At 42.3% G+C, this 19,418-nt stretch overlaps 1 protein-coding gene across 2 annotated transcripts in view; it reads right to left on the reverse strand.

Moving 5' to 3' along the window:
• fgd (faciogenital dysplasia) overlaps positions 1 to 19,418 on the reverse strand; it is a 69,925-nt gene that overhangs the window by 18,053 nt on the left and 32,454 nt on the right. For both annotated transcript variants that reach the window (XM_044038168.1, XM_044038169.1), the window contains exons 2-4: positions 9,270 to 9,440; positions 5,089 to 5,293; positions 3,560 to 4,205 (exon numbers count right to left, since the gene is read on the reverse strand). In XM_044038168.1, the coding sequence (XP_043894103.1) occupies positions 3,560 to 4,205; positions 5,089 to 5,293; positions 9,270 to 9,440 (1,022 nt within the window). The remainder of the gene's footprint in view (positions 1 to 3,559; positions 4,206 to 5,088; positions 5,294 to 9,269; positions 9,441 to 19,418) is intronic.

Consider the following 19,418-nt stretch of genomic DNA (forward strand, 5'->3'; position numbering starts at 1 on the left):
GTGGTAAAAAGTCAGTGTGTGAGTTACAGAAATGTTGACGTATGCACAAAGTTACTCTTGTCACGGTTTATAACACTAGTTTAAAAATAAACTTTGCCTGCAGAACACCGTCAGCAGTTATTTCTGTTTTTTTTTGTCTCTTTTTCATAGACTAAAGAATATTGCTGACTCCGCGCTTTTGTTTGAGACATGACTCAGCAACATCCGCGGGCCGCTGAGTGTGTGCAGACATTCAGTGCACACACAGTCCAGCAGGGGGTCACCTACGACACTAGCGCTGACTCTCTCTCTCTCTCTCTCTCTCTCTCTCTCTGGTTATGAATATTTGATTGAATGATTAAACACCAACACGATGTTGCATCGAGGTCATGAAACATTCAGCTTCTCACAACAATTAACACAAACACACTCATTTGCACACAGCAGCGGGAGAAAGGTGACATTGTCAGTACAGATGACGAGCTTTTAATTCAGCCCCTGTTTCCTTTTGAGCGGCACAAGTTCAAGTCCATTAAAATGAATGGGATTTTCAAACCTGGATGAAGCCTCTAAACCAGCGCTCCACCATTATCACCAATGTTAAAATACAGTGGTGTTAATAGTCCGAGCAAACTCAGCTACGGACTTCACAGGGTGTAGATTTTATTTATTCCCAATATGATCATTTCTCTCTCTCTCTCATCCTCCTCCTCTTCCTCACATATACTTCACACACACTGGTATAGCGACATTAGATTAAGATGGAGCGAGATTATTATGTATATTTTGTCGTTTGTTTCATTTTCTACACCACACGAGAACAGTATTTCTGATTTTCCTCCAAGTACCACCAGAGGAAGCCTGTGTACCACTGGTGGTAAACGTACCACAGTTTGAGAACAATGGCTCTAAAGAAAGAAGAATTAAAAAACAAAAACACAACTATAGCCCTCAGAGTTATTTATGGTGGTGACCATTCTGCATCTTTCTCTTTATATGAAGCATTTAGATCAGGGGTGTCAAACATACGGCCCGGGGGCCAGAACCGGCCCGCCAGAGGGTCCAATCGGCCCACAGGATGAATTTGTTAAAATTTCACACTAATCTAAACGTAATGTCAAATGCTCCAGATTCCTGTGACTAAATGTTTGTGCCTTTATAGATCCAGTGTGCTGTGTAAATAGTAAATTTAGGCATGATATTGTTGAAATTGCACTTATATTTCTCAAGAAATTTCATGTTTTGTAAAATTATCCTTCATTAAATGTAAAACAAAGGAGAAAAAACAAAGGGGTTCTTTTTGTTCATAGGTTATTATGCTATTATTTTACTATTTTTACTGGTCCGGCCCCCTTGAGATCAAATTGTGCTGTATGTGGCCCCTGAACAAAAATGAGTTTGACACCCCGATTTAGATTATTTGTCTGATGAAAAAGAAATATATCGAGCACTGACCCAGTTTTTATAAAGTAAACATCACAACAAACATAATGCTCACTAAAGCTAAAGCTAAGCAAAGGAAATGAGCATCACTGACAAAAATACAGCAGACAAAGAAGAAACAAGCACGTTCATCACTGATGCACATTCATTTGACCTCGGAGTGAACGCTGAGATGTGTGTGTGTGTGTGTGTGTGTGGGGAACATGAGACAGTGGACCACTAAAGGATGAAGCGAGATACGCTGCACTGCTCCATGGTGACAACGTGAAGTGAAGTGAAGTGGAACAATATCTAACAATCTGGCACTTAAACAAAAAGTGTGCAATTTCTGCCACTAGGGGACAAATGACTGACTTTGAAGATAACTGGATGACAGAAAGTGGAGGAAACATTTAAAATGTGTCTTTATATATATATACACACATATATATATATACATAAATGTATCTGTATATATATGTATATATATATATATATATATATATATATATATATATATATATATGTATATATACATAGTGTAATGCAGAAATGTCCTCCATTTGTAACTTTTCTTTACTCATTCAATCAGTCATCTTGTAACACTTTATCCTCCACATCAGGGTCGTGGTGGTCACTGGTGTCAATCCCAGCTGACAAGGGGCTAAAGGTGGGGTACACCCTGCCAGTCCATCACAGGTCAGAGACAAATGACCATTCATACTCACACCTGCAGTCAATTTAGAACGTCCTATTTACCTAATCCCCAAATCTGCATGTTTTTGGACTGTGATAAGAAAACCAGAGAACCTGGAGACAACCCACGCACTGTGATGCATTTTTCTATTTCTCTTCTTCTTCTTCTGATGTCACACTTCTTATTAAACGGATGCATCAGTTTCAAAGAACTCTGGGACTGTTTGGTGGGAAATTCAGCTTCTTCTACTAAAAGTAAAACACAGAATGTTCATAGTTTGCGAAGTGAACGATAAAAAGGCACCAAATGTTTTTCTTCTTCTTCAGTTCTCTCTTATCCTCTTTCAACGCACATCACTGAAAACCCACATCCTTTGTGACACGGCTGTCATTAGAGAGCTGTCAACATGTCGGCTACAGTGTCAAAGCAGCCACATACAAATAAAAAGCACACACACACACACCCTTCCTCTGCACAGCAGGCCTGGGATGAGGAAGCACTGGAGAGCAGAGATACCTCTCCCCCCCAAACAGCTGTGGGTGTGGACCATCCATTTCAACATTCATACTTTGAGAGTTTAAGCATTTAAATAGACCGACACTGTGCTCCAGAAGTTTTCCAGAAATTGACAGAAGTTGAATGTGACAACGTAAATGTCTGCAGAGGTCACAGGAACTTCTCCTGACCCTCCTGCTCACATGTTGTTGGACTGGAATGTTCTGGACGTGTCGTACATGCACGTGGCTCACACATCTCCCACAGCGTTCCTCATACTGTACGTGAACAACAAACTCCGGACTGAAACTGAGTTCTGCAGAAGTGATGCCAAGTTGACTAAAACTCTGCCCTCACTTTGCGCCGCTTCCTGTTTGTGTCGTCGTTTCACGTTTCTCGCGTCGCCTCCAGAATCTCCTCTCCTGTGGTACGCCGATATAACTCGAGACTCTTTCATCTGAAAGTGTTGGTCTCTGATGACATACGGTATATAGGCCACCGCCAGGAGGAGGACTGCGTGCACAGTGTTGGGTATCACATTTTGTTTACGATCAATAGTCAAACTGAAGGACAAGAGAAAAAGTGAAACTTCAGATCATCTGAGGGGGAGATTTGTGTCTGTGGGCTCTTTCATGTCTCGGCCCCCTGCGGGCTCCAGTTACAGCTCTCTGGTTCAGGTACTCGTCCCCCTGTTATTTAACGTCAGAGGCACTTTTAGATACGAGGCGGTCGCCTGTGACACTGTGGGCAGTGTCTAACGTTTCGTGCAGAAGTGTTCGCCCAGGCTGAGATAATAATAGACACATGATTCAAAGACGAGGACACTTTTGAACCGGCAGGTAGAGAATTCCTATGCAACGTGAAATATAAATTAAAAAGTGAAGGTGGAGGTATGGAGAGGGAATCAGGAGACCGCCTAATAACCGCCTTGGAGGTAAGATTATGGTCATACAAGTTTATACTCACTCTGTGCGCCTCTGAAGGTGGATCTGCTATATATCCAGTCTGTGTGTCCGTCAGAGGGTGCATCTCCCCACTGCTGCCCTCGTCCAAGTCACTGTCCTCATCCTGCGTCGAGTCCCGCTTATTGCCAACGGTCACGCAGGACACGCTCTCCGTTTCCGTGACGCTGTCGTAATGATCCTCCTCGTCGATGGCGTCCTCGTTGGGGAAGACTTCCCCCTCCGCGGTGCACGACGGGCTGTCGATGCCGCTGTCCCGGTTGGGAATCTTCCCGTTCTGCTCCGAGGAGTCCGGATTGTCCAGGAGCTCGTGGGAGGAGCCCTCCTCCCGCTCCACGTCGTCAAGGCAACCGATGCCGTGCGCGATGTCGTCCTCGGCGCAGTCGTCCAGTGCGGCGTCGTCGGCGCCATCGATGTGCATGGCGGACAGACAGGAAAGTTCAGCAGACACCTCGTCGTGAGTCCGCTCCGAGTTCCCAAGTGCAAGTTTGTCCGCAGCGGAGGCGGAGGAGGAGGAGGAGGAGGAGGAGGAGTCTCCTGCGAGCCTCGCTGGCGTGTCCGGGCTGCAGGAGGACGTGATGTCAGTGGCCGTGTCCATCCTCAGATACAAGTGCAGCTGGGACCGTGGGAGCACCCCCAGGATGGGAACCCTGGGAAAATAAGGGACGCAGAGGAAATTATTATATTTTTAAATGATTATATTATACCTCCCACTTGAAAAATAAACATTTTTAAAGGTTTCCCATGCTAAATAATTCAAGATGCAATAGGCAGGATTGCTAGAAAATCGACTAGTGTTGAATTTGAGTTTGTTTCATACATGAGGTTTTATGTTATTTTATGAACTCTCTTTAGGACATTTTTAAAGTTTCTTTGTAGGGCTGAACAACATGGCCGACTGCAATTATCAAATCACAATATTTCCATTATCCTGATCTATAAACATCATCATATTCTCCAGGCTGAAGAAAACATCTTTGTTTCTCACAGATCTGCACAAAATATCAGACAGTAATCATTGACATGATTACTGACATGAATTATGTAAAAACATTCCTTCTCATATCGCAGTCACAATTTAAGTAGAAACATAATTGATATAAGATATTTATTCAAAATCGTTCAGGCCTCTCAGTCTGTCAATCAAAGGGACATGTACATGTATGCATGGTCGTAAATATCAGAAATAAAAAAGTGTAAAGTAAAGTAAAGGCTGCAAATGCTGATTATAATGACTATGCATCAGTAGAAACGTGTTATTTACAGCCTAAAAGACTATAACAACAAACAAGGTTGTAATATATCAGGTGCAAAAAAGCGGGATCTCTAAGTAGAACAGCCTCTCTTTCTGAACTGCTCTAGGATTGGTCAGCGTTTCCTACGATGGGTCAGAATAAGCAGCTTTAACCTCGTCGTTCTCTTTCACATCACTTGATTTACTTTATGCTGAAAGTTTACTCTGGAATTATGAAGCAACAGCAATACACTCATTCCGATTTCTGATGAAATAAGGTCGTCCTGACTGTGGCTCACCTCGAGTTCTCAAACCTCTCGATGAGCAGCCCGACCTTCTGGGTCTCCTCTCTCTGTGACTGTGTCCCCGGGACAGGAGGCGTCAGAGTCGGCTTCGGCTTAGGTGGCGTAGGCGGTGCTGGCAGAGGCCTGCAGGGCGCCGGGGGAATCCTCTTGGGTTTCTTGTCTTGCCCAAGGGCAAGCAGGTGCGCAGGTTTAGGGGGCACTACAGACGCAGAGGTCCAGACAAGGCAACAAGAGCAGAGCAGGAGAGACACATGAGGCTGCGGACATTTGCAAATAGAATCAGGCAACACGAATAAATCCCAGAGAGAAAACCTCCATGACTGAGTCTTTGTTGTTAAGCCCGGTTGTTTTCTTGCAAATACAAAAACTTCAAAGCAAAGTAAAGTAAAAAAAGGAACATATAGTATCGGTGCAGCGTAAAAAAAAAACCAACCCCGAGCTTCAACTATGAGCCAACTTCCTTATTTCAGAACAGGATGCTGAGATCAGTGCGTGGTTTCAGTCAGTTCAAAAGAAAGAGCAAACGCACGTAAGAAAAAGAAATAAAGAAATAAACGACTGGGCTGACTTTAAAAATGCACCCATGCATTCCTGCACGCGACACGCAAATGTCTACGTGTCTGTATTTGCATGTCTGTTACAACCTTTCTGTCTAATGAGGAAATGTACGCTACACTTGTCTTTTGTGTGTCTGTCAACGTCAGATAAAATGAGAGAGTTTTCATAACAATGTTGTTTTTAAAACCTGTGATTTCCCTGAGACAGGTAAGAAAACGACTTTTTTAAAGATTATTTAATACTAAAAAAAATATTTGAAAGCATCAGCAACAAGAATAGAACAAGCATTAATTCAATAATTACACAAAATAAGTCCTTTTTTTCATTTTTACAATATATTGATGACCAATGATGACCATTTTGTTGATCAATATTATAATTGATCAATTTTATAGCATTTTTAAAAAGCTAAATAAAGTAATATGCGATAAAAGTGCATATTTGATTCATGATGCACAAACACAATATATATATGGGATGTGCAGTAGTTTTTATTATTATTATTTATATACTACAGTATTTGACCAGGGGGAAGTGAAATGAAGCCCGGTTTTAGTTCCTGCTCCACAGATTTCCTGCCCGCCGTGTTATTACTTCCCCGCCAGTGATCTGAGAGCTGCTCTCTCAGGATAAACTGAGTGGAATAAAACTGCTTTAGAGAGGAAGTTCATCCTGTCAGGTGGGAGACACTGCACTGTATCACATGCACCGTCAGTCCGTGCTTGGAAATATGGCACTCCTTTTTTGCCCGCTGGAAAAAAGGACATAAAAATGTGAATGGCTTTGTCTTTGAGACACTTAAAAAGGAGACAATTCATTCCAATAGATTCTGAGAGATCATCGTTTCTGACTGCAGGGCTGAGTATGGAGCCTTCCCTGTGTGCACGTGGGTAAATTGGACACTTTAAAGTGACCGTGAATGTGAGAGTTAACAGTTGTTTGTCTCTATGTGATGGACTGGCGAACCATCCAGGCTGTGACCCCGCCCATCGCTCTGTGTCAGCTGGGATTGGCACCAGCAGTAGAAGACGGATGGATGGCGTGTAGAGCCACATATTAGATGCACATGCCTTCATACAGAGGTCGAGGGGTCACCGACAGGTTTAATTAGCAGGAAAAATGATGTCAAATCACATGACATCGTCAGCGAGGATGACTTCATTTATCTCCTCCATCTTGAGGATTTTTCTGCCTTTCCCTGCGTGACGTGATGGTAGATTTAACGTTTAAGTAGAAAATGCCACACTGGGGTCTGGAGAATCACACTGCAGCCAATTTTGACAGTGTGGAAAAATCATCACAGGCATAAATAATCAAATTAATGACTCAAACCAGCTCCTATTCCTCCTGCCACATAAAGTGCCGTCCCAAACTAATGAACGCTGAGTGGACGAGGCTTAGCAAACCTTTGTAAAAAGGGAACTTTACTAAAGGAGAATGTGACACTTGAGAATGAGACAAGTGTGTTTCACTACCTCTAGTTGGTTCCATTATCAGAACTATCTTGGTTACATTTCTGATAAACTAAGTGCACATACAGAAAGTTAGATTATGTTAAAGAGCTATACTTTAAATAGATGTATATTTCTTTTTTTAGACATTACTATAATCATTTGTGGCAATGGGGACAATACACATACATTAAAAAGTCCAAACTCAACGCCACAATAAAACAAGAAAGCAACCTTTACTTTGGGCGCATATTAAGTTGAAATTGATTTCAACACAATCTGTATAAATATGCACTGTACTCCCCAAATATGCATATTTGCACATATTTGTATGTTCTGTTGTGTGATTTACAACAAAAAGGATGAACAGGTTTGCGAGAGATCCAGTGTCCTGACTAACACTAATGTCATCACTAACACCTGTGCTTTCCTGCTCAAACACGTGAACATGGAGGGAAACGTCACGTGAACCGTGAACTGAAAGTAAAAGCTGCACAAAAGCCCTTCTGTCGATGTTTAACTCATTAAAAACGCCTCTTTGTCACAGAGGTCCAGAATCTAGGTCACAGGGTTCTGCGCACATCAGGTGAGACGGTCTGCACCTGTGTTCTCCACACAGCTGAGGGCAATCAGTGCGCGCAGGTTATAAAGACAGACGGACTCTGCTCTCCAGAGAGTCGACACCTTCAGTTGACTTTCTGTGTTGTTTAAAGCCCGCTTGTGTTCATGTGTTTTTGGTCATCTGTCCTGGTCCACTTCCCTTGTGGATTTAGGTCCATTTTTGTAGTAGCTGTCATTTGCTCTGACCTTTTTGTGCCTCTGTGCAGAATTTAGTTTGCTTCAGCAACCCTTAACCTTCATGTTGTGTTTATGGATAAACATAATGTCTCTGTGCATTATTAAAATGCTTACTATGGTCAAATCACAACTTTAAACACTGACCATATACACTACAGAAGCTTTGCAGTGATTCAATGATTTAAATCAACACAAATGACCACTAATGGCAGCTGTGAAGCACTTTGGTGACTGTAAAGTACGTTACATTACGTTACTTTATTTCATTATACTTTTGGATTTTGAGGAGTGATGAATGAGGAATGAATCTTGCAATTTCCCATGAAATCCAAACCCATCCTGTTACATTCTCTCTGCCACTCCTCTGCACATGTAACCTCACAGCCCCGACGTCTGTTAGCGTCTTCATTGTGTGTGACAGTACAGGTGTGTCAGATGTCCTTGTGATTGTGTGCATCTGTCTGTGTCTGACAGAGCGAGGGGGAAATTCCTGAGCAGCTGTAACATAAATTTAAAAACAAATAATCTTTGATCTGTGTGAAAAAGCTGCTGTTTGACGCACGAGTTGAGACGACAGTCAGGACCCAGGCTATACTTTCATCCGCTGGTGTGAAGCCCACAAACCCCACAGTCAGAGAGTCTGGGGGTTATCATACAGCCTGGATCTTCCGCCGCCTCTCACCCAGAGCAACTCCAGCAAAGGGAGCAGAGTCCACACCCTCTCAAGGACTTAAGAACCAGAGCTGACGCTATGTGTCGAGGTCAGGGCGACTGTGTCCAGCCGGTATCTCTCTACCTCTTCCACAAGCTCCACCCCCTTTCCTGCCAGAGAGGTTACGTTCATGTGACTGTACTATATGTAAATAATAATAATCTCAGTGGGAGCCACTTCCCTCTTCCCTTCAGCAGCAGTGACCTACTGAGCTGTGAGTGAAAGGGTGAGGCCAGCTGACACGCACCATGTCATAGAAGAGTGTAGAGCTGCAACTAACGATTATTTTCACAACCGATCAATCTCTCGATTATTTTCTCGATTAATCGTTTGGTCCATTAAATATCAGAAAGCCTTAAAAAATGTTGAAACCTGGAAATGATGATGTTCTCAAACGTCTTGGTTTGACCAAAAAACAAAAATGATTCACTTTTAATGATTTCTTTGTTATTCAGAGCAAAGAAATGACGAAAATACTCACATTTAAGAAGCTTAAACAATCAGAAATCTTGTTTTAATCATAAAAAAACTGATTTATCGATTACCAAAATACGGCTCAGAAGCAGCGGTCTGATCCTTGTGCACCTTTCATTTTCAACTGACAGCACCTGTCAATCAAACCTGGCCTTGAAGTGGGCGTCACAATATTGATTTACCTTGAGGTTTCTGTGCAGTTGGCGGTCTGGGTGAGGTGCAGGACTGGGGCCGGGGTTTGATGGCGGGTTTGTCGTGACATGGTCTAGTGGTGGGACCTTTCTTAACCAGCGGCGGCGAACACAGATAGTCCACTGGTCCACACTGGTACTGCAGAGGGGAGGCGGGGAGATCTGCGTGGGAGACATGAGACGGGAAAACAATATCAGGCGTTGATCGAAAATAATGCAAATCGTCCTAATGCAGTTTTAATCCCGGGGATTGAAACGAGAACACAGCCGAAGGTGAACGACCTTGAGCTCGGGGTGGGGAACAGAGAAGTGAAAGGAACCTCAGTAGCATCGATCCTGACACCAGGCCCTGAGGCTGTGGACAGAGAGACCTGCACAGGCTGCATATTGGTTTCCCGTCTCGCTTTTTCTGATAGACCCTCTATCTGACTGACTCCATCAAATCTTCATTAGACACCATCTGTAAATAGCTCTGTGTGTGTGTGAGGGAGAAAATAGCTCGATAATAGAACCACATCAAAGAACCGTTTCTTTGTGACGGACAATAATTGTGATGGTGTCCCGTCCTTGAACGATTCTGCACTGAAATGTGTTTCAATGATTTCATTGTCTCGCACCGAACAAATAAAACAGGGCGTATTTGTTTATGTATAAGGCAGGTGATGTTTATCGACCATAAAGAACTTCATAGGCTAATTTGTTCCGACTAAAGATATAAATTAAGGCGACTAATTGAATAAAAACCAGTTTGATGAACACAGTGAACAAAGTTTCTGTTTACAGAACAAACTGAGATCACAATCAATTACAATATTTAAAAAAGTCATTAACATTCACATCTTAAATAAATATGACATCATTTGAACTTACTTTGGTTACATGTCCATGTAATGTTTGTTTTTGTTTATTTTCCTTCTTTTTTATTGTATACAAAATGTGTACTTTGTGTATTGTGCACTGATATACTGTGAAAGAGAGGCAGATATTATCAGATTGTTCTTCTTTCTGCTTCCTTTTCATTCTTTTTTTATATATACTTTTCATTAGAAATACCTATTTTATTTTACATTTCTTAAATTAATAAAATAAACATGACAAACAATCACCCCATTTATAAATGTTCTGGTGTCTTTTCTCTAACAGAAAAAAAACAAAGTGGAGCAAATACATATAAATAAAATCGAGACGTGACAGCACGGGTTTATTGACAAACAATAATCAAACCCCAATATGAATCAATAAAACCAAATATACAGTAAATCTGCTTCGTGTTATGCAGTATTAAGCAGATTTTTTATTCTGTTTTGTGAAAGTAAATAACGACACTTGTCGTCGCCAGTGTTTTTAAAGTCTCTGTGAACATGAGTGACGCTCAGACGGTTTGGTAGTTTTCCTCTTTGCTGACAAGGAAGGGGAAGATTTGGAATATTACCAGACGTGTCCTATTGTTATCAATTGTTTTGTCGCGCCGTGTCCTGGCATGTCTAATGTGGTGTTTCATGGTGTGAGCTCCTCGCAGTGACAGGAGGACATTTCAGTCTCTATAATGAGTCCTGTTACGCTGTCTGTGGCACACACACACACACACACACACACACACTACAGGCTCTCCCACCATCTTTGCACCACAAAGGAATAACAGTAGGAAAAGATGAGACTTGCAAACATCTTTCAACTCCTCAAGAACACAGACGTGCAGGATCACGGCGGCTACAGTGTGTTTTATATCAGATTATCCTTTGTGTCGTGGTTTCTGCTAATCCAGTCTCTAAATAAGAGGTAACTTGAGGGAAAACCTTGACCTATGATCGAGTGAGTCCTTCACGGTGAGGAACTCTCTGACCCAACACTTGCCCGGGGGTTGCTCCTGGGAAAAACAAACAGCGGCGGAAGACGGACTCATAGGGGCTGGCAGCGTAACCATGGTTACCTGAGGGCAAAAACCTGGCCCACACATCAAACATCCCAACACCAAACAGGAACTTGACGACACAGCAGAGAGAGAAAAGAGCCGACACTCCCAGCGGAGCAGAATTAAAGTCTTTTTAAAACTAATAATAAAATGCCACGATGCACAAAGAAAGTTAACGAGGAATATAAATTGTTATATTCTGAGAAAAAGAGCAGGTTATTAAGCGACATTACCTTGCCTCCACTTGCTCAGTCTCACGTATCCAAAGGGCAAAGAACAAGAGGGAAAAACCTCTCACACAAGCCGGCCGGTGTCAAAACAAATCCTGCCCTCCCAGTTTACCACAGACACACACACACACACACACACACTACACTCCTCTGTCCTTTTACCATGTGAATTGGAGGAGTTGACACCTCTCTGTTCACTTGCCAAACCTGATCCAAGCACCTCCTCCCCGGGGCCAAAGTAACACAAGTGTGTGTCACTGCTGATCCGAGCGCAGCCTTCACTGCAGCAGACACATGACAATACTGACACCAAAACACTGTCTGACCAGTTAGTCACCCAGCGGAATGAGAGTTTAATCATCGTGTCATTTTTGCAGAAAATAAAATCAAGCACCGTGAACCAATTTTCTCACTTCCCAGGACAGGAATTACACTTCCAAGGACACTATCACCGCCGCCGCACCCTCTCGTCTGCGTGTCACCGTGACAACATTTCCCTTCATATCAGTGCCTATAACGTCCTGGGGCCAAAGTCATTAGGCAGAGAGACAAATTGCCTTTGGTCCCATCTGTACATCAGGGGGCGTGCATACGTACTCTTTTTAAGACAAACTCAGATACCTCCAGGTGTGCGAGGGAGACATAATGTGTGAAACACACTGTACGTAATTTCACATCCTCTTTCTGCTCAAGTGGAGCTTCCGGTGTAAATGAAGACATTTGTCACCTATAGTGATGTAAAATAAGAGCCATAAAAAGTCTTTAAAAAACTGTATACATGATTATCACTTATTAAATACTGATAATAATCATGACAACTGACCTTATTCTGAATAAAAGTGTGTTTTCTTGAGTTTCTAATGATATCAGAACGAGATGAGATTTTGTGATTCTAGTTCACACATTGTTGTTATATTCAGACTTCTTTCTTCAGTCGTAATCTGGGTCAATACCAGATTAACATCAATGCAAATACAAACTTATCTTGAATTAGAAACTATTCGGCTGTTGGCGTGAGTCGCTCACAGAATATTCCACTCATATTTCCTATGTCGACATGTTGCAGAGCGTCGTCTGATGATGACTCACGTCCACTGCTGTGAAATCTAATCTGATTACAACACATGCATAGCAACACACAACACACGGCAACACAACAGTAGCAAGTCAAATTTAAAAGACGCAGGAGTACCGTCCATTTGAAATGATTTGAGTCACCTTAGTTCGAATAATCCGAGATTGTGCTTGTGACGTTTTGAACGGTTTTCTAGTGGAAACTTCCCTTCATATTTCCACCCACATTTCACCAAGTGTAGTCTGATTATGAGTCTCGCTTTCACACTCCCTTGGCTGTGAAAGCCCTTAATAATCTGATTAACACATGGCAACACAAACTCAGCAACTAAGAAAATGATAATAATGATTTTATTCCTAAAGATTTTTTTTCTAATTTATGCTGCGCTGAACAGGAAGGCAGGGCAGATGTTGCAGGAGTCAGGGGTGAGGTAGTTTATGTAAAAAAAAAGAGCAGCTGCATCGTGGACAGGTTGGGAGTTTTCCGTGTCTCGACGTGTCCTAATCTGATTATTGCTCCTTCAGGGTATGACCTTATGCAGGTTCCAGTAATCACAAAATGCCATTTACAGTTTATGGCTCTGTGTCTTATTCAGGTTAGGGTTTCAGGCGTCATCCACGTGGAAACACAACCTCTTCCTATATGAACGCACTGTGTATGAACTCAAAACACAAGAAGACGAAGATGGCAACAGCAAAGAGACGTAGGGCCATGACATTATCATTTCCCCAAAGTTTTCTACATGCAAGGGCAGCATTTTAAGAATGAATTAACTCCAAAAATAGTGTTTTTAGAGCTCCCTAAACACCGGCTCCATGTGGATAAAAAGCTTATACGACACACAGGTTTTGCAGGTTTTCCTAAAACTAGTTAATAGGCGTCAAACACTAGCTTCTACCAAACATTTACCATATCATCAGGTCCATTAACCTTCACAGTCACAACTAAATGTCCAACCTTTGAAGGTGTTTCATGTGAGGATCAACCAAACTGTCCATATGTCTCTTACTCCAATGTGTCCTCACAAAGACACACACACACACACACACACACGTGCACAGACCCGGGTGACTGTCAGTCAGTCAGTGACAACCCTGAGGCGACTCACTCAGAGTCATTTATTTCCCATCATCCCTTGAGTACAGTTCTCCTGGCCCAGTGCTGTCTGGGAGACGGAGTACTTGGAATCAGCAGTATGTCCCCAGTCATTCAGGCAGTCAGTCAATCAGGTCTCCGCCCCACAAACCAACCCCTGGTGAGGGGGAGCTGACAACCACGCTCCATCACTTCATTCACATCCATCCATCCATCCCCCAATTCCTCCACTGAATCCAAGAGTGTCGCCTCATTATTCCCACATTGCTGTGAAATTCCTCATATTCTCGTTTTCTTTCTCCGCCGGCATTTTAAACTCTGTTCTCCTGCTCAGAAACATATTGATCCGTTTATCCTGAAGGACTCAGTCAAAGACGAGCAGTCTGCTGTCTAATTATACCGGCCATTGAGCCACTTCTAGACTCTCACACGCAGACTTGCCTCAATGCCTCTTTTTAATATAAGATAAATAATAAGATAAAGAATAGAATGAAACTACAGATAATATTTGAAGAATAATGTCAACTATTCACTGTCGCTACCATCACTGTGCAGCAGGAGTTAAGGCCCTGGTATACGTCCGTGCACCAGATTTTGGAGGCGTGTGCAAAGAGAAACTGAATTTCCATCCCTGAATATCCAGCCTCGCTCACCGAGCATCATTCTCTTCTTCTTTGGTAGGAATGCGTCCTATTCCCTCGTGTCCGGACTTGTACCGCCACCCGATGGTGAAGCGAGATACCACAGGAACCTGACGTGTGAGCGTACCAGGGCCTTTAGAGCTTGTGATTATTCAGATTGTTTTTTTCTATATTCAGTTAAAGTTAATGTGCGACAGAGGAGATAAGAATCGTCATATTGGAGAAAATATTTGACATATTTTTCCATGACTGGAAATCAGAGATAAAGGGTGGTGCATCACTTTCAGAGAATCTGTTTCAGGAAATGGAGAGAGAGGAAATATTGGTGACTGATCAACAGCAGGAACAGATTCTGAGTCTATGACAATCAGCAGATTTCTGTCATAGGGGAACAAGGCTGCCAACTTTCACACACACACACACACGGCAGGCACATAAGGCTCAACAGTGGCATCTGGCAGCAGATTACAAACCTACTGTATATTTGTCTATGTCTCTCCCTGCGCTCGTGTCATAACCAGTCCCATTCTGACCTTGACGCTACTGTGTCAAGGTCGTCTGTTGTGCTGTTTAAGAGGTTTCACTGGTATCATGGCGTCCCAGAGGCCGGTGATGGGGTGGGGTAAGTCCTCTTGTAAGGTCCGTCCTCGCCCCCTAAGTCAGGCCAGTGAGCACAGCACGCACACACGGACACACAGACACACGGACACGTCTCCCACACACTCATCGGGAGGATTTCAACAGCTCCCACAGATTAGGACCACGCAGTTCAGTCTGAATAACACGGGGACGCTGCAAAGAGGATGAGATTATGACGGATGCCTCGAACGTGTTGAGGGACTTCTGGAAGAGCTGGCGATAGCTGACAACTTCATTTATTCATGGCTACTGGGACTTGAGAGTGTTTAGAAACAAATTACAATAGGAATAGGAAGGAAGGAAGGAAGGAAGGAAGGAAGTGTCAACATGTGGAGAATTGTTTGTGTCACTGTATAATCACTTAAACATAAATATAATTTGGTTGTATGACGCGATACATGGTCCATGATACCAATTATATCACGATACAACGAATCTGTGGTGAAAGTACAGGATTTCTCTATCGGGGCGTCTCTTAATGTAGCTTTAGTAGTAGTAGTTTTATTGCAACATACTTTTACTTTTACTTGAGTATACATTTGAAGAAAGAACAGTACTTTTATACCGTTCCTTTTGGCTAAGTGACGGTCGTTACTTTAGTTTTTATTACATGCACAATCTATTTCTCTCCCTGTTGACGATGGCTGACAAAATCTTGCTTTGAGTCACATGACAACACTTGTGCCGTGTCACCAGCTGTTAGCCGCTCAGCTGTTAGCCGCAGATTTTGGCTCCAAGTGGACTTAAAACACCTCACCGAGGCTCTGGTCTCCGGTTTCTGGTCTCCCGTCTCCGGGTTTCATATTATATTGTGTCTATTTTGTAACGTTTGTGTTGCTCTGAATATTACAAAAATAATCCGGAGAAACTCAGTACTTGTACTTTTTTCCTCCTACTCGAGTAATTATTATCTTAAAGTAACAGTACTATTACTTGAGTCATTGTTTTGGCTACTCTACAACCAACAAGTGAGAGAGGAGAGAGAGAGAGAGTCGTGCTTGCATCCTTTCTGTTGTGCTAATGCTTACACACTAGACCTTTAATATCACAGTGGCATCATCCGTATATTGCCCCAGATAAATCAAGTTGCTCTAAAGAGAATCTGCCTTAGTCCGCCTGAGATGGCAGAATGGTCTGCTATCGCCATGGCAACATTGTTGATCTATATTACCAATATAGTAGGTAGGTCAGGATGAACCGTAAAGAACTGTGTGTGGGTTCTCTCTTTCTTTCTTTCTTTCTTTCTGTTAGGGAGCCACACAGAACAGAAGTGGACTCATAAATCTGAGGAAATAAGGAGTAAATCAGAATCCCCACTGTTGTCCTTTATGTTTCCACAGGAGAAGAGAGAATCTGTCGGCTCATCTCATGAGCACAGAGGACGACGGCCTCTTTGTGTTGTTCATACGCAAAGATTCTCCTACGCACGCACGGCAGCATATTCAACCCGAGATCATCTTTAAAAGACAAGACATTATGCATGAGCTGTGCATGTGGACATGTGTCAAACAGCAGTCTTTATTCCCCCCGATGACGCGTCCTGCTGAGTGGACAGAAGAAAAGCCGAGGGTGAGGGATGATACAGTCACTGACCTTTTCCCTGCAGCATGACTCAACAGTCTGGCTGCAGTGTAAGTCAGCGGAGAACACTCAGCGTTGACAGTAAGTGGCACAATGATGAGAAGACAAAGCCGAGAGGGCGGATTAAAATTTCATATTTATCATCAAACATTAACGTGACGAGCTGCAAATGAGCAGGTCGGCTCTGGAATTCTGGCTATTCACCGATACACAATATTCTATGCCTTAAATAAACCACAAAGCACCTCCGTATATTTAAAATAAACACTAATAAAAACCAAAACATAGATTCATATTGCTTCACCCTTCAACACGGAAGCGGAAAAATTCCAACTGTTTCTGAAAACTGAGAAGTTGCACATTAAAGCCGACATGTGGTTATTACGGTAATTTCACTCGCGCTCTTGCAGGAAGCCGGAGAATCGGCATGTTTTTGTCGCCACAGAGGAGAGAGTTGGAAAAACACCTGTGTACAGTTTTTGGCCTGTGTTTACACATTGAGACTGGAAAAATGTTTTCGTAAATCTGTTTTAAACTGTTCAAAATTCTAATTTAAACCACAAACTCTGCTGTTCACATACAACATTTCTCAATAAAACTTTGAGTTTGTCTTCATTTTAAGTTGTTAATACACTATTTAAACATGCAGTAAAGTGTAAATAACTGCCCTGCCAGATACTGGACGTGATTCTGGAAAAATGGGCAAAAACACTTACTCACAGGACATTTTCTGACCCTTCATAGGACGTCAGTGTGTGCAGTGGTGTTGGTCACCACAGATTATTAAACGCCAACATTTGACATGATCATTAATAAAAATCATTATTTAACCTTTACTTAACCAGGTAAAACCCACATTACAGTGTGTGACTGTAAAAACATAAAATAAGCAATCAAAAATCATAAATCTACAGAGACATGTGTTGCGCTCATGATTATGACTCACAAAGCTGAACATTAAGACGTCAGAAGACAAAAATTCACAATCTACAATGATTATGAAGTCATTTAAAAACAAAACTAATAGGTTAACACTAGACTGAGCAGCATTAATCATGTTTTGGTTGAATAATAATTGGTTGCTACTGTTTGAAGTGCATGTTTTTTTTTTGTTTTTTTAAAAGACACACCCACATATGCTCATTAATTTTGGTGAGACAGAGTTATCAGTTTCCTGGCCCCACCCACGGCTACCACAACAGCTACAGGAGGACGTTTATGAGGCGCAGTGCAGAGGTAGGTCCCTGTTTGTCTGCAGTGCAGTAGCCAAGAGCATTACTGTAAAGGAAGCTGCCACAGATTAGCAATTAGGGCAAACGCAGGCAGAAGAACAAGGCAGTTTATAAAGCTGCCCGACTGTCCCAGAAACTACTGAAGGCTGTTACTGTGGCCGCTCTCAATGGAGGCTTTCACTGTGTGACCTGACAGGCAGTTAAATAGCACAACAACCAGGGCAGAGCTGAGCCGGGATCCCATCATTCATTCTTCCTCTCAACACATACACACCTTCACCAGCAAGAAGAATCAGAAGTGCTGGTGCTGGAAAATTACTCCAGACCTTTCCATTCCCACAAGGCATGGGGGGGCGGGGGGGTTCTCAACAAACACAGGTCTGCTTCATGAATCATCAGCCCCCAAAGCCTGAAATAGCATTTTCAAAACAAATTTCCATCATTCCCTGTCCTAATAAAGCCACACAGGAACGTAGACGATGCAGTTGAATCTTCCGGCGCTGGATTGAATCATCCTGAGCTGAAGTGTTAGAGTATGGATTATTTTGTCTTATATCGATCGCTGGGATTAACCACTCGGCGTGGTGGACAGAAGCAGTTAAAAACACATCATGCGTGTGATTGATTAATCGATTACTTGGACATTTAGCACACGTTGACATCTATGCATGCAAACACATACTGTACTGTGCATTCATGTGCACGCAGCTGCTGCTGCTGCTGCTGCTGCTGTTTGACTTTCCAGAAACCCATTTACTGTGCAGCACCGCACAAATTACTACGACACTTAACTCATGTCAACATTCTCACCATTGCATGTGATCCGCTCACATTTTATAGTGCTGCGACCGCAGGGAAAAACACTCAGCGGCGACCAAAAACATGGCCACGACCAAATGGCTCCTTTTCCAAAATAAAACGCGAAAGCCCCACACGGAGAGAACATTTCACAGCAACAAAAACACACAAAAACACACAAAAACACACAAAAACACACCTCTAAAAGCCACAGAATTGCACCTCTGGAAAACCAGGCCTCTCCTCCCGTCTGACAGCAGAACAACAAGAGGAAGTGGTGATCACAGAACATGCACCAATGAATTCAGCTTTTCCACTTACATGTGGACGTTTGCTGGAAAGTTGGTGTTTATAATTAAAAGGAGAGTTTCCCCAAGAGGGATGTGGATATTTTTGAGTGAATTGTAGGGCACTAGTGTTCACAGCTACAGTAAATTATGCTTTTGGAGAGATTTAAATGATAATATTTGTGAATCAGATTTTTCAAAAAGTGAATTCACCAATTTACCAACAACTTAACTAATTACTTATTACAAAACTTGGTGTAATAATGATGTAACATCAATAAAAAAAGTACTTTTTATGCCTATACGCATTGTAAACAAAGAGGTGTGGTGTTTTTTTACTTGAATTTTCTTGTGCTCTTTGAAATTATGATATTTAGGTGCTTAAAAATGAGGAAGTTACCAATTTTTTGAAAAACCAGCTAAAGGTAAAAAGTTGGAAATGTGCTGCTTGACTTAAAAGTAATTTGTTTATTTACTTTTAAATAAATATAGAAGAAGAACAGTAGATTAATCCAGGACGGAGGTGGGAATGGTCACGGTTTAAAGCCAGGCGTGTTCTTGTGTTGTACTGAGAACATTAAGAACAGTATAAAATACTGTAAGTAAGTAAATATTTGGTGACTTAAAAGTTAAATTTGGGATTAAAGTAG

Source organism: Solea senegalensis, linkage group LG11, assembly GCF_019176455.1.
Source record: "Solea senegalensis isolate Sse05_10M linkage group LG11, IFAPA_SoseM_1, whole genome shotgun sequence".
NCBI lineage: Eukaryota > Metazoa > Chordata > Actinopteri > Pleuronectiformes > Soleidae > Solea > Solea senegalensis.